The sequence below is a fragment of the Oxyura jamaicensis genome, chromosome 1 (assembly GCF_011077185.1).
Source record: "Oxyura jamaicensis isolate SHBP4307 breed ruddy duck chromosome 1, BPBGC_Ojam_1.0, whole genome shotgun sequence".
NCBI classification, from domain to species: domain Eukaryota; kingdom Metazoa; phylum Chordata; class Aves; order Anseriformes; family Anatidae; genus Oxyura; species Oxyura jamaicensis.
Window position 1 is genome coordinate 57,755,079 of NC_048893.1, and position 19,492 is coordinate 57,774,570.

The window sequence follows — 19,492 nt, forward strand, 5'->3', positions numbered from 1 at the left end:
AAAAAGGATGAAGAACTTTCCAAAAAAAATCACCTCTACCAACCAGTTCATATTTGGCTTATTTAAATGTTAAATGTTAACAATATTAAATAACAAAAGAGCGTACAAATTTTTGAGACCTTTGAAACTTTACATTTTCTTTCATTATTCCAATTATAAACCTTTCTTATACAAATGGATCCCATATGCTGCTATCAGCCACTGTTTCTTCCTAGAGGAACATGCTGACCAAAATATACCACTAAGAAAAATTACCCTAGTAAGTGCTCTACAGAATAAATAATTGGCTTCAGTAAAGAACAAGAACACTTGCTTTACAAAATGGCTTTTCAGGTTAGAGTCTTGCTACTCATGGAAGAAAGACTTCTACTATCAAGTTCTGTTGCTAACCTGTGGAAGCTCTTAGCACGCATATTTCATCTTATTGACTTTAAATTTTGTCACTGAGAAATAACATTATCTATCTGCTATGAATGTCATGAGGATCTGACATCTATATGATTCTTAAAAGTGCAAAATAATATTAATCCTAAAATATTCTATTGGCTTGACAGTTTTCTAGATAGAAAGATCATGGAAAGCCAGTTGAAACTAATAAATAAACTGTCCCTCCTTATTTTTACTATTATCAGTCATGGGATGATAATAGTAAACACATGATCACAGCATGTCAAGGGATCAACCAAACCTAACTGCCTGTTAGCTTCTGTGAAATACAATTCAAAAGAAAAATCATAGAATCATAGAATGGCTTGGGTTGGAAGCGACCTCAAAGATCAAATCATTTCAAACCCCCTGCCACACACAGGGATGCCCGCTACCCACTAGATTATGTTGACCAAGGCCCCATCCAACCTGGCCTTGAACACCTCCAGGGATGGGACATCCACAACTTCTCTTGGCAACCTGTTCCAGTGCCTCACTACCCCTACAGTGAAGAATTTCTAATGTCTAATACAAATCTATTCTCCTTTAAAGGTTTAAGACCATTCCCCCTTGTCCTATCATTTACCTGAGAAGAGTCCCTCTCCATCCTCTCTGTAAGACCCCTTTAAGTACTGAAAGGCCACACTGAGGTGGCCAGAGCCTTCTCTTCTCTGGGCTGAACATCCCCAGCTCTCTCAGCCTTTCTTCATAGGAGAGGTGGTGCTCCAGCCCTCTAATCATCTTCGTGGCCCTCCCCTGGACTCACTTTAACAGGTCTACATCTTTCTTGTTCTGGGGGCCGCAGACCTGCATGCAGTACTCCAGGGGGGGCTCATAAGGGCAGAATAGAGGGTAACAATCACCTCCCTTGATCTGCTTGTAGAATGTATTTGTTTATGACAAATTCGTAGACTGAGAAAAGAAAGGTGAGCTTAACTACTCAACAGTTTGTGCCAGTTCAGTTAAGAGAAGCTACACCTTCATAAATGGGAACAGAATTTGCCCTTCCATGTTTTAAATGGGAGCAAGACAAAATGTTGAAGAGCTCCAGGTATTCAACACAGTAACGACACTCCAGATTTTATCATGACTGCTGAATTTCGAAAGTGTTAGGCTATGAGAATCTGATTAATAGGCTTTAGAAATATTTCCAGGGAAAAGCTTGTAACTTGTTTTCTCAGTGAGTGAAAATAGTCTGGAAAACAAAACAGAAAACAAAACAAACAAACAAGACACCAAAACAAACAAATAAACAAACAACAACAAGAAAACCAGAAACCACGAACTCTGTATCTTTCCAGTGATACACAGAAAACAATGCACACACACAAATCAAAATATTACCGTAATCTACTCCTGGCTTGCTATTCTCTTTAGTCTTATGAAACAAATTATTTAGCAGACAATGTACAGTATAGAGGTCCCCAGTGCATTGCAATATACCAAGTAAGCATGTTTTTCTTTTTCTTTAATTTATAGTCCCTGGAAAAAGACATTTAAAAACCTATTGTCTGGGTTTACAAAGCTCATGGGAATAGTTAGTTCTTAGCTGACTGTACTGCTGGCTAAAATGTTAGACATACTTTACCACTAGAGGTCTTTTCATTTACGGATGTACTGAGGCCTCAAGGGTTCTTTGTCACTGGACATATGTTTTAATCACAGAGAATTGCAAAATGCAGTTGTTATCTTCAAATTGGCAACTGCAGACCAGGTATATGGATATTAATATAGAATTTGCTGTATAAGCATAGGAGGCAGGAATTTCTCAAAGAGAAACTGAATTTTCTTCTTGGTTGATATACCCTTTTCCTTTGTTTAGCTTGAGTAATTTCTTAAAACTGTATTCCTTGCCAAACTCAGTAAATAACAGATTTTTGGTCTCAGTGATAAAAATGAAAGGAAGAAAGAAAGAAAGAAATGAAAGGGGAGGGAATGGAGGGAGGGAGGGAGGGAGGGAGGGAGGGAGGGAGGCAGGAAGGAAGGAAGGAAGGAAGGAAGAAAAAGAAAAAACAGTTGAGCTGACTGAATCAAGTTACTTCATTTTTTTGGCTCTTGGTGCAATTTTCTTTCTGTTTTCCATATTTTGGGGTTTTATCCAATGTGTATAATCTCTAAATGGAACCATTTAATGCTCAAAATGTCAAAACAAAACATTTAATCTTTTCAGAGTTTTACTGTCTGAAACCAAATTCTACCAGAATTTTAAAATAGATGTAGTAAGTCAGCCACTTTTTTTTTTTTTTTTTTTTTTTTTTGGTGTGTGTGTGTGTAAATTTACTGTTCATTCATTTCTAATATCATAATAGAACAACCACACATCCAACTGGGTTTTATTCAAACAAGCCCCGGAAATAATGGGTGTGAAATCTTTGCATAGTATGGCAGTGAAATCTCTAGTTACTAAAGAAATTAGAAATCCCACGGGACAAAAAAAAAAAAAAAGAGAGAGAGAGAGAGAAGACAGTTTGACAGTTCTGTAAATGAAAATGTCACCCTTTACTGTAGCTGAGTGAGAAATGCAATTTTAAAAAAATCAAGTATTTCCTACAGATGCCCTGTAAAAACACAAAACACAGGAACAATCATGTTATGTCAGTTCAATTTTCCATCTTGTATAAAGCTAAAGCTATACAATATTAAACACTGTCTGTATCTGTTCCATCAACCATTACCCTATTTTTGCTGCATATCATTAGTTACTGAGTTACCTCATTTCCTGCTTCCCATTAGTTTTTGAGCTTGCAGATCTTAGACCTTATGCAGTTGTATACAGTATTTATTTCCCCTTTGGAGCATACTCTGTCTTCATATAGTGTCTCAGTGAAGACTTCTTCAATAGAAAATATTTGCCTACTACACAGGCATGATCTTTAAACACCAGCTACATAAATGGGCTCAATAATTAGATTTCATCCAAAAGCTAAAAAGTAAATTCCCTTTGCAAGGTTTCTAACTGCCAGATTACAGCTTCCTTCCTCTCCATTTTCAATGCCAAGACAGTTCAAGAAAATGTTTTAATAATACTCTTCTAAGAAGATGTAAGTTTGCTCAAATGCTTAAATAGTAGCTATCCATAGACAAAGATCAAGCTGGCCATTTCCACGGATATCTTTGGAAGCTGTATCTAAGAACATGGTCTAAGAACAGATACACACAGGCAGACTCTACAACTGTCATTGGTGATTCAGTTAAAATAATGCAACTTAATATGAATGCTGCTGAGATCTTTGCATTTTCTTTCTAACATAAAAACTTTCCATTTGTGTTTTGAATAGGTAAGCCTACAGGGTATGGATCCAGCAGTAGACGCTTACACCACAAGGGAATAGTGGATGAATGCTGCTTCCAGAGTTGTGACCTGAGGAGGCTGGAGATGTACTGTGCTCCAATAAAGCCACCTAAGTCTGCACGCTCTGTACGTGCTCAGCGCCACACTGATATGCCAAAAGCACAGAAGGTAGGCCAGGCCCCCCCCAAAAAAAAAAAAAAAAAAAAAAAGTTATATCTATTTTAGAGAAGGAAAACTGTGTCAAGGCTGGTAATGTAGCAAACAACTGATGCGTTCTACCTGCTAGGGACAGTGACATTTAGTGCATTTTTGGAAAACAGCATCCACGGAAGGAAATAAGGAGGAAATGAAGTGTTCTATCTCACCTCTTAGAATAAAAAAAAATGGATTTGCTAAACTAGTAATTATGAGACTTTATCCTGTTTCTGGGTATTAACTGACAAGTACTCACATCATCCAATCATAAATGGCACCTAAAAGTTCCTTCAAAAACAAACCAAAACTGAGTGTTTATATACTCATCTATCCACAAATTACTCACTCATTCTTCTTTGTAAGGAAGAGGTAGAATGAATGATCATGAGTGCTTCTGTTATTCACTTTATTGTGTAAATGAAAAATCTAAAACTATTTTTTTTTTCTTTCATCATTATTTTGGTTTTTTATTTTTTTTTATTTAACTGAACTAAATGAATTTGATAGTCACTACATTCATTACATTTTAACTATTCATTTTAACTATTTAATGTTTAAAATGTATGTTCTCCAAGCACTTCAAATATTCATTGGTATAATTTGTATAGTTCTGGAGTTCAGTGTATCCAAATATTTCATCCTGCTGTATTAGATATTGTACATATATGTAGTTAAATCTCATTTATCCTCAACAGAGCCTGTAGTTTAGGTAACAGATCTTAGACTAAGCTACCATTAAGCTCTCTTCCAACTGTCTCTTCCATTTGAGTTCTGAGTATCTATTTTACATGTTGTCTGTCATCTTCTGTAAACCTCCAGTGACATTTCGTTTTTGTTGACAGTTGTAATAGTTCCAGCATCCATTCCTTTTCTCTAAACTAATCCATAAAAGGGAATCCATTTCACCTCTTTCTCAAGAGTGTTCAACCTTTTAAAGGAATGGCTGTATGCTTCTTCTTGGGAAGTATCACCTTAGACATGAACATCTCAAAAGACTCACATGACAAGTGAAGTCTACTTCAGGTAGAGCTCAACAATGGACAAGAAAACCCTGTGGTTTATTCCTATCTGGGCACACAGATACCTAAGGTTTGTGGAAAAAGAAGAAAACAAGCTTGGCCAGTAATCTCTGTGCTTCCTCCCATACTTATTACTCGGGTGATGGGTAAAACGCTCCGTAACTCCAAGTGAAAGAAGAGAAGATACCTGTTAGCCCTCTGATGGATACCACTAACATACCACTTTCCTTGGAGGGCCAAGAATGATGCCATTCTTTAGACAGATGTCTTTTTCTCTGCTAAAAGGACAGACAGGAAAATATTTTCCTTATGAACTAGAAGGGTCAGAAGAAAGACCTTGCATCTTTGAGCAGCAGCAGAGAAGGGTGTTCAAAAGGGAACTGTACATGGGAAAAAATTAGAGGGAGTATGTAGTAATTGAGACAACCTAGATGCAGGAAAAAAGCATCCAGGAAATGAAAAGGAGAGAAGGCAAGAGGTGAAAAGGACACCAAAAAGACAATGAAGAGCAGAGGAAAAGACAAGAAAAGCAATTAGATCAAAGAGGCTCAGAAAATTAGAAATGTTGAAGGACTGTATGAACCGTGTTGCATCACACATAAAACACAGAATCTTGAGGTAAGGGGAGAGAAAACAAAACTAGAGAAAAATTCACATTAAATAAAACTATTGAAGAATATGTACAGGAAAAGCAGAGAGGTGATCAGAAGCAGAAAAATTAAAAGTGCTTCTTGATTGGAAATTTAAAATAAAATCTGATGAGAAAAAAAAATAATTTAAAAAAAAAAAAAACAAAAAAACTGAAATTTTCCTTAGCCTCTGTTCATGGGCAAAATTAGATTGAAGAAAGAAGGGGTACTAGGAAGTATAATTCAGATTTACGGTAAATAAGGAATATATAGTTAAATGAAACAATACATTAAGAAAAAACTATGTGAAAAGGCTCTAATACATATTCTCATATAGTTGTTGTTTCTTTCTTTTTTCTTTTTGCAGTGTACAGGCCTCCATTAAAGAAAGACAATGCCATGCTTTTTCTTTGGATAGGTTCCCCCAGTATGAATATATTTAGCTAATTCATAGCATTGATATTTACTGATTTTAACAACAACAACAACAACAAATACTGAAGACAAAATATTTTTCCAAGCTGAACAATTTTTTTTCTGCTTTAGAATATTTTCTCTCTGAATATTATCTTATATATAAGATATATAACTTATACATATATAGAAAATTATATATGTAAGATAATATATGTGATCTCTGAATTTTCTTATATCAATATAGCATTTAAGGCAGGATTAAGTGAACCATATAATATGTTATGTCATGCAGAACATCTCAGATTTTATACACAATCAGGTTTTCATGCCTTTCATGCTTCCAATGTAGTTTTTATTTGGCATCTGCTCATAACCCATTTTAATAGAAAAATCATGGATTTTGGCTTTGGTTTAAGTGTTTTTACAGATGGTCTAGTTTCTAAAGTCCTTGAACAGATCATTCCTCCTATGCACAAGTTGCTGGAACCTCAGTAAACTTATTTCAGTAGAGGAGGGTTGTTACTCTGTTTATAGGTCATATTGATGTTGATCTTTAGTCATTTCATTACGAACAAATGTACACACTACACACATGAATCTGAATGATGAGGGGTAGCCACTGAATGATTAATGTGGCCTGGGAATCCCCAAATGCCTATTTGCTGATGTAAGGCCAGCATCAAAAAACAGATTTAATCCAATTACAGAGACTATGTGTGTAGAGTGTTGTTTGTTAGTAGCTAACAAACAAAATATTTCTTTCTCTACAGGATTGTTATTTCTCCTGTTCTAAGACCTTTATTCACAAATAAATATAAAGGTATATTGAAAACTAAAAACCAAATACTTTTTTAATATACATATTACACAAAACATACTTCACTGATTCACCAAAAATAAAAAGAAGGTATTTAGAAGCACTTTGTTATTGCCACTGCTGCTGTATACAATGGAGCATATATCCAACCTTAACTCTACCCTAATTTAGATACCCAGCTTTCACCATCTCTTTAATTGCTCTTTCACAGTCAGCCTATACCAAAATTACCTTAAACTGGGGCAGCCAATGAATACACCAGACATGCATAATTGCTTGCACAGAGAAATGAAGTATGCTTCAGAGCACAATGCTATAGCTACAGGCTAACCACTCCAAAGTCTCTAGTGAACAGATGGGATAACTCAGATTATCTTTCCAGCTGGATTTGAGCACTATGGGCCTTAAGGAAGTTGTGAACTACAGAAATATGTAGTTTTTGTTAGTGCCCAGCAGTCAAACATCCTTCTCAGACATCTATCTAAAGGATACCAAACTCTCACTAGAGCATGTGTGCCCTACTTCAAAAGAAGTATCTTCACTAGTCCCAGAAATATTTTATGCTCTTTGAGTCATAGCCTACAGGGGTCACCAAACCTGCCTGGGTCAGCAGCTGTGTGTAATGAAAAAAAATAAATAAATTGCAATTTGAAAAAAAAAAAAAATGCAATTTGAAATGCATTTTGAGCCTTCAAATTGTTTTCTCCAGTGTAGAACAACTTATCCAAGCTGGGGAACATGATCGTCCACAACGAAGTAGCAGCTCTGCTTTTAAATGCTCAGAAGCTGAAACAGAAGAGATACTATCTTCTAATTTTTGGTGGCAACTGGACAATGATTGATCAATGAGAAAATGTAAAAATAGTTCTTTTTCAGTAGTCATCATATGTAGATGTAACAATCATATCTGCAACAGCAATTATACAAAACCAACATAGCTGGCTAAGACTTAGGCTGTTTACTTTATATCCATTGGTTCTCTTCTTCTGAATATGATCTGCAATGGTAAAACAGAATAGGCTCTATCCCTACAACCTCCATTCAACATACTCTGTGTTCAAGAGTATGTTGCCCTGATCATTCAGATTCCTCAGTACAACAGCAGCTGTCCAGAAATACAGAAAAGGCATAAAATAGGTAAGAACTGGAAGTAATGAAATTGGTGAAAAAATGAAATTGACTGTTTAGGTAACGGAAATACAAATATCTTACATTCCATTGCAATGCTAAGACCAAGGCCATAAAGACTGTTTTCTGTTCTTTTGTTTATTTAATTTGATTCTTATACTTTATATTACTAATATTCAATAGTTTTTCTATATCTCATTATTATATTGAATTTTTAAAAAATGATGTTTTGAAAAACAAAAGTCAGATTTTTCACAATGGAACTGCTGGAATTGAATATTTTGGTTTTCCAAAGGAAAACATTTTAATCTCAAAATTAAGCTTTTTGGTTTACTGCAGCTCTATTTTTATTTTATTTTATTTTTTGCTTAATTGACCTTCATTAAACTATTTTCAGCCTCCTCAGAACCTTGAATTTCAGAGAATTTAATATCACTTTAAAATCCCCTTTGCTTCTAACCAAAGCTACTGAAATTTAGTAGTTCACCTTTTTACATTAATTATGATAGTATTCAAAAACAAGACCCCAGTAAACCAAACTGTTAAAATTCCATAGAAATAAGATTTATGAAAATATTTGCATATTTAAACAAATAGTAAAATTTTGTAGGATCAGAATCCGGCAAGTAATTCCTTATTCTTTAAAAAGAAGTCAGAAAACACTAGCAGAGAGAATTTATCACTTAAATAAAAAATAGCTGTTGTTTTAGAATAAAGCTCTCAATTTCCTTCTTATAGATCATGAGCGTGCAGCCTTTAAGAATATATGACTTTTTGCAAATAGCATGTAGTTTATAATTCTTTTCCTGTATCCTGGTGAGCTCTCCTCAAAAGGGAGAACATATGGGCAGCAGTAATAAGGCTATTTTGCTTTGTTACTATGAAGAAAAAACTAGGCAGAGACAAGGAATTACCACCTTCTTAGTGCATTGTTACAAGATAAACACTTAGAATCATAGAATCATCTAGTTTGGAAAAGACCTCCCAGATCAACTAGTTGAACCATCAGTCTGACTTAATGAGTCCCATCACTGAACCATGTCCCTTGGTCCTATGTCCATACATCTCTTATATACCTCCAGGGACAGGGACTCCACTACCTTCCTGGGCAGCCCTTTCCAGTGCTTGGTCACCCTCTCCATAAATAAATTATTTCTAATATCCAATCAAAACCTCCCCTTGCACAATTTGAGGCCATTTCCTCACATCCTCTCACTTACCACCTGAGAAAAGAGACAGACACCTCCTTGCTGCAGACTCCTTTCAGGTAGCTGTAGAGAAAGATGGGGTCTCCCATCATCCTCTGCTTCTCTAAAGAGCCCCAGCTCCCTCAGCTGCTCCACACAACTCATTTTCTAGTCCTTTCACCAGCTTTGTTGCTCTTCTCTGCACATGCTCGAGCAATCCAATGTCCTTCTTGTGGTGAGGGGCCCAAAACTGAAGACAGTATGTGAAGTGCAGTCTCACCAGTGGCAAGTTCAGAGGGACAATCACTTCCCTAGTCCTGCTGGCCACACAATTGCTGTTGCAGGCCAGGACACCACTGGCCTTCCTGGCCACCTCATCACATTGCTGCCTCATGTTCAGGTGGCCATCGATCAACCCCCCCAAGTCCTTTTCTGCTGGGAAGCTTTCAAGTCACTCATGCAGCACTCAGCACTTATTCTTGTTGAATGTCATGCCAATAGGCCTGACCCATCTATCCAGCCTATCCAGATTCCTCTGCAGAGACTTCCTACCCTCAAACAGATCAACATTCCTACCCAACTTGGTGTTGTCAGCAAACTTACCGAGGTTGCACTTGATCCTCTCATCTAGATCATTGAAAAAAATGTTAAACAAACCATTCGTAACATAAGGCAGGATCCTTAACAGTGTAAGACTCATTGGAAGTGCTGCAATGATGCTATTAAGTGAAAATCAGTGAAAATTGAAGGGTTCATCTAGAATGAGTGCTTCAAGGTGAAAACTAAGGTACAAATGAGGGAAAACTAAAGACAGAAATGTAGTTTTAGAAAAGCTGGAAGAGAAACAAGCAAACAAACAACGTGTGTGTGTTTGTGTGTGTGTGGGGGGGGGGGGGTAATAATGATAATTTTTGTATAAGCAGAATTCTGATGAAGTTTTTGTTTCTATATGCAACCCATCCTAAGAAAATTATTCTATAATGCTAACAGTAAAACTTGATTAAGACAAGCCCAAGCTCATATCCTATTGAATTGATCACAGAAATAGTGACTAGATGATTCATCTCTTTCTCATTTAGTATTGGAATTTGGGATAAGAATATCTACAATAACCAATTTCCAACGAAGAAATTTCTTCATTATGAATACTTTATTATTAACAAATTTGGCTTGTCAGTGATGATAATTTTTAGTTTGGCTCAACGTTATTACTTGGTGGTGGTATGATTAATATAGTACTTGTTGGTTTTGTTGGTTTAGTTTGGTTTGGCTTTATATTCTAAAAATAGTAATTTAACTCATACCCATCAGAACACTATTTAAAGCCAGTGACAATCAAGAAGCTGTATGCAAGCTTAAGTTTTGTGATCCTTTGACAGTTTATGATTTATTTTAATGGGCACCAGGAGCCAATGGAAAACTTGTATATAGAATATTTTATATAGGAAATCATTAAAAAACAACAAAATCAAACTACCATAATGCACTAAATAAGCTCCCATTTTCCTTCTGTCTATTTGAAAAGCAGATAATATTTTCAATACTTTTAAAAGTTTAGAGATTACATTTCTTTTTCTACGGCTGAAATAGAAGACAATACTGTAGTAGAGCAACATAAACAAGCTTCACCTTTCTCAGGGAGATTTTTTATGTATGTCCTTTTTTTTTACTTCTGATGAGGATTATAAATATGGAGAGTCACTTGCTAATTCTGCCTCTAGTCTGGTACAGAATGGGAAAAGATTTGAGTCCAGCTAATAGTTACCAGCACGGTAAATGAGAAAATCAAACCAAAAGATGTATACTGCAACTTTCTGTGCTTTTGGAACCTAGCCTGTGTATGGAAAGAGTGAATGAGGGCATTCATTCCAAAGCCCTCTTGATTTGCCTGGCATATCACTCTGGTTATGAAAATACAAATGATTTGGCTGCGCTCCTGCAGTGAACCCACACTTTTTATCCCACTAAAGGCCTTATCCAACAGAAACCTTACACATCTAATATGCAACTTATGCAACCAGTAGGTAACAGAGTCCCACTCAGCAATTTTGAAAGCCTCTACTCACTAGGTACCAAAGCCCAGGAGGATCCATAAATCCTGCAGTTGCAATTTTAAACTTCCCTGGCCCCTATGCATCCCAGTTTTTCAAATATCATTCTAACAAATAAAATTTTTGGTACCTACTGCACATCTAAGCCCATCCAGGCTCAGATCAACAATGTCAGCAATCAAGATGTTTATGCCTAGAAGAATGGGGAAATAAGAGTGCAGAAATTTTGTATAGTCAAGTTCTCTGTGAACTGGCAGAAGGGCTCTAATAACTCCAGCATTGCATTCAGGATAACCAGGATAACTGTTTTCTCACTAATCTATGTTGCGTGGTCATTCAGAATACAGAATATTTAAACCCATCTGGAATAATTTTTTTTTTCTTTTACATCTTCAGGAAGTGCATTTGAAGAATACAAGTAGAGGGAACACAGGAAACAGAAACTACAGAATGTAAGAACATGCCATCCACAAGAATGAAGAATGAATGTGCCATCTGCAGGATACTTTGCTGTAAATAAATTATTTGTTAAACATCGGAAGACTTAAAAAAACTATGTTTTAAAAAGCTTGATGCAATCTCAACTAATGGGCATTCTCCCAGTGAACAATGCAACTAAACATTCCAATATTAAGTCTTTTAGAGTACAGAACATTTTAACCAGCCCAGAGCTAACATATTCTGTGGTTGATATATTACTGTTTGTTAACCTGTTTTAAATGTCCTGCACAAAATCTCTTAAAGTCCTGTGCCCCTCAAAAGCCTACAAATTTATGGGCCTTTGATGGATCCAATTGCACTAAATTAACCTATGAGCACTGGCTGCTGGAGTCATTCATCAGCCTTGTCTAAGTGGTGGCTTTTTTTTTTTTTTTTTTTTTTTTTTATTTGCACTTCTATACAAGCAACAGGCTGTTTGTTTTGCAGTGTCTGATAACATTGTTTGTCTACCCCTTCATATTTGCACAGTTTGACATTCCCAAGTAACAGCAGCAGTAAGGTAACATATACAGTTTTAAACATCCATTAATTCCATCTGTGGCATTTTGACAGAATATGGGTTATAGATACATTTCTTTTAATAGTTTTATTTTTCTTCTCTTGCAAAGATGCAGTTTTTTGCGTTTTGTGAGACAAAAGATTTTAAAAACAGTTAAAGCATACATAGGCTCTCAAACCATTAATGATTCTTCCAGGTAATTGTTTGCAACAGTATAGGTAACTTCTTTCTTCCTCCATATAATGCAGTATGTAAAATTTAGCATATCAATAATACACATATATCAAACAGTATGTAAAAATCTCTGTTTTATAGTACAACGGTGCTATTTTATAGTTCGTTATATGAAAGGGTCTGGCCAAAACGGTAATAGGTAAAAGCAAATATGGAAATATGAAGCCAAAGAATAAATAACATAATAGTTTTAAGAATATTCAGTTAAATGAACTAAAATGGCTTTAGATTCTAATATGAAAATAACTTTCCCATCTTAAAAAAAAAAAAAAAAAAAAGATATTTTGCTTTTTTCCTTTTAGATGTTTAAATGGTGGTGTTTTCTCTTACAGTTATATGAACAGAATTATAGATGACTAGGGTCAGAGAAGACGATAAAACAGTTCAGATTACTTCAAAGTGTAATGCACAAGGGCCTAAATCTTTCTCAAATACCAGCTCTCTTCAAAAGTAACAGAAGGTTAATCATGTTCTTTACCATTTCAATTCTTCCCAAAATCTGATGTGACTGAATTGACTGTTAATTAGGCCACTGCATCTCTCTGTAAATCAGAAAAAGCTAATCTAATCACAAATTACAGTGTTGAAAGCCTTCAAGAAGACATGAACTAGTCTGCTACTTAAGCTAGCATTTCATGCATTCTTACAGGAGACACATACATATATCCAGATAATTCTGTCATAAAACCTTGATAGGTAATGTACTGGTTCTAACTTGAATAATACTGTTTCCTATGCCCCACTTCTGTAAATCAACTCATTGCTAGATTAGCCATGCAATAAAGGTGGATAGATAGCCAACAGTATCCCAGGGTGAACAACAAAAATATGTATGTGAGAAAGGAAGAGGAGGCAGGGGAGAATGCATGGCTCCATCCTGTGCATGGTTCCACATGACTTCTTCCACCTCACCACCCTGCACTCAAGCAAGCTCAGACAAGGGAAGAAGAATCCCTTGGTCAGCTGTAAAGAAGGCATAGAGAATACCGTATAAAGGAAGCAATTAGGGAGATGTTAGATCAGATCTGTAAAGGCAATATTTCTCTTCAAAGGCTCAAACTTGCCTAACCTTCTACTACATGCAAGGGAGTAGACAATTGAATTGATTAAAATGCAAATGAGAAGAATTTCTATAGATTGTATGTTTTACAGCTCCTTAATTTTTTCTTGTGAAACATATAGGAAATGTAGGTCTTAAAAGTCTAACAAATTATTTGCTTGTTCCCATTTTATTCCTTTAGGAAATTTGGGTTTCATATTTTTTCCAAGAAAAGTACAATGTATTCCTGTGTAATTCTTTAAGCCCTCCACTTTCTGTGAAATGCATGTTTATATGCACAATAGGCTGCTATCACACTGTAAAAGCAGAACAGTAAATGAATAAAAAGAATCTGCCACAGCTGTCACTGACTGAGATAGGTATGTTGAAAAAAAGGAAGAAGGTACAGAGAAGTAGGTGGGAAATGTAACCTGAATTATTTACCACCAATTCAATACAAAGAGGTAGCAATTCTGATATCTATCACAGCTCTTAACAGACGTTTTTTTTTTGGTGGGAGGGATGGAGAGGGAAGTGTTTTTAATTTCAATAGCTATTAAGAATTCTTAAGTGCATTCTAAGAATAAGACATTATTTTGAACTCACAAACATAATACATACTTCCATTTTGTGTACCTTGACTCCTTCTGTCCCTACCTGTTCTGAAGTTCTATGAGGAGGAGGAAGGAAAGCTATGAGCACAAAAAGCAAATTTCAGATCTCTGTGGTGGGAAATTTCTTCATAGGTAACATTTTGCTGATGCTATGTTAAGAAGATTTTCTGAATAGCTATAGGTCATTTTATCATTTAATTCCTTTAAATTAATCTAAATTTTGTTCTCATCCTGAGATTCATGCAATCACATTCATGTCATCATGTATCTCTATTGAGAATGTCTTTCATAGCAATACCTGACATCAGAATGTGTCAACCATCTAAACAAATTACAATTATTGAAGGAAACCACAACAAATAATGAATAGCCTCGAATGAAACTTCAAAAGCAACACTTGGCATTGCTAGAAGATAAAAAATAAAAAATCACAAAATGGAGACTAATTCTACCACTGTAGAGGTGAGAATGCATAGATGGAGAATGCATACTCGCATGAGAATTCTCCAGTCATATGGCAGTGAGCACATGATATACCAATCAGTGTGAAAGAAAGGGGCTGCATTAGCTTAATAATCTCAATAAATCCACTACTTAAAGAAGTTGAAACATGAGCCAGAACATCTCCCTCCCAAATGTACAAGCAGTCTGACTTGAAAAACTTCTTAATTAGAGAAATTGATGGGTTCAGCTGGATTTTCAAAAGCAATCAAGTTATTTAGGAACAGGGCTCCCACTGGATACAATTTATTCTCATAAATCACTTAAGTGATAAAGAAAATCCCAATGGCTATCCTTCCATGTCGTGTAAAACACATGACAGAAGTCACAGATTTTTGCATTCTAGAATTGACATAAAACTCCAATTATTACACAGAATGTTGTTAAAGTGCAGAAGTAAAAATAATAATAATAATGAAATAAGCTTCATTATTTTCAGTTAGTTCAAAAAGGACTTCAAAAGTACTTTACATCTAAACCCACTGAAGTTAAGATATCTTTTTCATCAAGGTAGCAAAATTTGAGCCTTGTCTCCATAGTAACCATAATTAATCATTAAGTGTTTGAATGGCAAGTGAATAAATTCTATATTCTCCTGTAAATGTACTTAACAAATGTACAATGTACATTTGTGTGAAAGACATTTATGAGTCTTATTTGTACCATTTAATGAAAGAAAAGAAAATCAAATAATGGGATACTGCATTCGGTCCCTGTAGATACAGTGAAGTAGCTACATTTTTCTGAGACAGATTACATTCCCAATACCTTTCCTAAGATAAACGAGTAAATTAGTGGTAAGCTTTCTTTACAGAAGTGAATTCCATTCATAAGTAGTTTCCAGTTGCCTCATTAACTGCTTTTTGAGTTAGCATCAAGGATATTGATTAAGGAAGACTCTAGGCCAAGCAAGCACCGTGTCTTCTCGGCTCTGTTTTAACAAGCAAGTGCATGATAAGACAAGTTCAGAAAAGTGTATGCGTATTTGCTTTACCTTTTACTGATTTGGCCAAAAATGCCAAAGTGGTGCTATTGTTTTGTTTAAGAAAGTACTTGACTAAAATATAAAAGAAAGCATAAATATTTTTTTAATGTATGAGAATTACAATTATATAGATATGGTTATTAAAATAGAAATACAACTAGCCATAAATTTTCAACTTTTTATCACTTGAAAATGGCAAAGAAATCTTAAAGTAATGGAGATGGGGCAGGAATAAGAGTCAAAATGCCACACACACACACACAAAAAAAAGAATAATTAAAAAAAAAAAAAAAAGAAAAAATCATAGTCTTGAAATGCAGTTCTGAATCTTTACTCCAAGTCTGAAATACAGATGAAGAAAAGCATTTAAAGTCAGGGAACAATGGATATGAATGAAATCCTGTTCAGATTACTGGATATCCTGTATCTTACCAAAGATTTTTAAGCCACACTCTAGACTGAAATCAGTGCTGAGTTTGGCTTAAAGTCAGTGGCAAGATACAGTCAAGATTTTCATTGTGCGCAAGTTTTTCTTTATACTTGATTACCTTCTCATTCATGGCATGCCCCACAAAAGTAAATATTCTTTAATATAGGACAAAGAAATGCATCCAATGTTGACAAAGAATGAAGAACAAAATGTTCCTAACATGAAACCGATGTTATTTTTAATTCTCACCATTTTAAATTGTGAGAAAAAGTTGAAATATATGGCTAACAGTCTGTGAATTTTTTTTTTTTTTAAGTTTATGTGGTCACTATGAACATCCTAATGTGCAAAATTACACATTTCATTGTTTTGTTTTGTTTTGTTTTGTTTTGTTTTAAATGATAGTAAGTTAAGCCCAAATAGAGATTCTTGGAACCTATAGGCTAGATAGAATACTGATGTTCTGATGAACGTATAATCAATATATTTAAAATGTTTTATTTTTAGTCTGAAAAGGAATAGTAATAATTTATTTGGGGACTCAACCTATACTGGTCCCTCTTTTAAGGATACTGTTCAGTAAAAACAAGTCTTCCAAATGCCAAATTTCTATTCAAAACCAACATTAATTCCTCCCTCCCCCTCCCCCAGCAAATCTTGTTAAAACGCTATTGCAACATAAGTTTTATTGTTTGTCTGTTTGTTTAAGGGGGGTGTTTTGCTTTGCTTCACTTGGTTTTGATTTCGGGGGGAAGGGGTAAGGAGGAGGAGATGAAGCCTTCAAGCGATTAAGATTTTTCCTCTTGGATACAATCCACAAAAAATAAAGAATTTGCCTTCATGAGATTACTAATTATTCAATTCATGTGTGGAAGTAGCATTACTAAAAGTAACTGGATTAAGGTTCAGTTTTAAAAGAGGAAAAAAGTCATTAACACAAAGCTTTTACTCATTCTAAACTTACACTATATGTTTTGCTTGTCACAGCATTGTAATATTCTAATGGACTTAAACTGTCCAAACGCACAGTATCTGATATATAAATCCTTTTTTTTTACATGAAGGATGTTATAAGAATATCTGAAACTTGATTACATATAGTACAGTAAAGAGATACCAGTCTAGCAGAGACCAAAACAAGAAGGACCTCTCTGATGCTTATATTACATTAGGAAATCTTACATTAGTTGCATAAAGGGTGTGTGTATGTGTGTGTGTATATATATATATGTATATTTATATATATGTATATATATATAAATTGTTATAATGTGTGTATGTGTATGTGCATGTGTGCGTGCATGTATATTATGCTTTTCTTCTTTTTCTTCTCACACAGAAGTTGAATTTATTGCTTTTTACAAATTATTTCTTACGGATTATATTCAATAATCCAATTGGAATCTAATTTTAGAAGAACATTGTGTAATATGGGTGTCACAAATTAGATCTTATATTTGTTTTTCACACCTGAAGAAATCACCTGATTTTAAGACTCTGCTGTCATCATGCAAATATATTCATATGAGTATGGATGTAAAATATAAACTCTGAGTACTTTATTTTGAAAATATTGACTTGGGAATTTTATTTCATTCTTCTCAAGATGACTTCTGTTAAGTGAGATTATTGAAGTGTGAGCATCCCTTCAAAGTAAGAATAATGGGTAATACAAACAGAGAAGAATGAAGATATCTGACATTTAATAATTATCCAGTTGTCAATTAGATACTCTTTATAAGTAGAACATGTCTCCCTGTATTACCCTTAAATATTTCAGAAGTGGAAAAGACTTAGTACTGTAAATTCCTATATCCAAATTTTTTGTAACTATTTTGATCTCTCTTCAATAACTTTTTATTTTACCACCTTGGCTCACAATAGTCATAAATTCATGAACATACTTCTGCTGCTAAACATTCTTTCCCACAAACAAATATTATATACACCCATTTACAATATTTACATTCACGCTTTATAGATGTTCTTAAGAAACAGCATAAATATATTTGGAAGATATTTTTTTTTCACATTTTAAAGGTATGAACTGTTTTTTAACTAAATCAAAAACATTCTACCTTACTGTATTTTACATTCGTTACCACCGTCTCATTGCTTGCGAAGCAACAACAAAATACCTGATGAACAAAAACAACTGCCCTCTATCTTGGTAAATAGGATCATGCATCATGTACTCTTGTGTTAAAGAAAGGTTTAACCAGATAACTATAATTACAACTGATTTCATGAAATTCCTGTTTTGTAGTGAAATATGTAACTTTGTACATTTTAAAATCAAATGAATGTTCCATTTTTCCTGTTTTACTGCCATTAACCTTTTCTGTGGTATGAAAAAGTCCACTTCAGTAATGATCAAAGGCAAAGAATCCAAGACCAGTAGACTAAAGTGCTATCAATGTAAGGCACAATGGCCTTATTTCATGCACAGGATGAATTCCACTTTTTTTTTTTTTTAATAGAATTTCAAATCAACTTGAAATAAATACTATATAAGAAATACAATACTCTTCACTATTTCCACTTGGAGACACGTTTGAATATAGTAAAGCACATGCAAGCTATACTGCATGATACAGTAGATAAATCTTACCTTTTGATTTATAACCATTTCTACGGAATTAGTTTGAATGAATTCTATCGAAATCCAGTGAAAGATGAAAAAAATATATATATTGTTAAAGTTGTATAATCATAATAGTTGCCTGATTAAACTGTCTCATCAAACAACAGTCATAAAGTGCTCCACTGGAAGCATACTGACACTTAAAATATTCTGAACAGCTTTATCTGTAGTCTGATATTTCATGTTGCTTTTATCAGAATGTGATTGTGCCATTTTAGTTTCTTAATGCTTGGAATCTTTGGGTTGAATATTAAACATGTTTATCAATCCTCAGGATTTTAGGAACCAAAATTAAACTAGAAGAAGCAGCACCACCTGCTGCTGATAATCATATCATACATGGGCTTTCTCTCCTACCAAATTATTTGCATAAGACACCCAAAAGTGCTAAATGAAGAGATCGATAGCACTTATTTTTCTGGAGGTCACCCTTCCAAATAGAAATATTAACTATCTTCCCTTCCTTCAGTGTTGGACTTCAGCTGGTATCCTGACTAAAACTGGGGTTTCCATGATGCAAGCATGAATGTGGATACATGAATTTCTGATTTCACTACTGAATAATGCTACTATTAACATTTCAAATCATTATCACCAAACAGTGACAAGTGTTAAGTGTTCATTAACTAAAAACAATTTAAACTCTCTATTAAAGTTCTAACTGGATTTATTCTTTCTTTTTTATTTTCTTGTGCTTACTCATAATACAATGTCACTACTTGATGACAAATAATATTTCATACTGTGTATGTAACATCATTGTGTTGCAGAATCCCCCAAATACCTCAACAATGTCTTTGTTGCGCTATTCTCCCCATTTAGCACTTAAAAGCTTTTCTAGTAATGACCAATAAATCAAAAAAAAAAAACAGAGCTCCTAATAT

General features: G+C 34.5%; 1 protein-coding gene and 1 long non-coding RNA gene across 3 annotated transcripts in view; one reads left to right on the forward strand and one right to left on the reverse strand.

The window, feature by feature from the left end:
* The window catches only part of IGF1 (insulin like growth factor 1), a 49,358-nt gene extending 36,685 nt beyond the window's left edge, over positions 1-12,673 (forward strand). Inside the window, exons 3-4 of the mRNA XM_035341836.1 lie at positions 3,705-3,886; positions 11,558-12,673. Of these exons, the coding sequence (XP_035197727.1) occupies positions 3,705-3,886; positions 11,558-11,617 (242 nt within the window). The 3' untranslated portion in view covers positions 11,618-12,673. The remainder of the gene's footprint in view (positions 1-3,704; positions 3,887-11,557) is intronic.
* The window catches only part of LOC118175518, a 29,837-nt gene extending 11,134 nt beyond the window's left edge, over positions 1-18,703 (reverse strand). The window contains exon 1 of one of the 2 annotated variants that reach the window (XR_004755002.1): positions 18,576-18,703. This is a non-coding gene — a long non-coding RNA (uncharacterized LOC118175518). The remainder of the gene's footprint in view (positions 1-18,575) is intronic. The other variant, XR_004755001.1, reaches the window with a different exon arrangement.
* Positions 18,704-19,492: the final 789 nt, after the last annotated feature.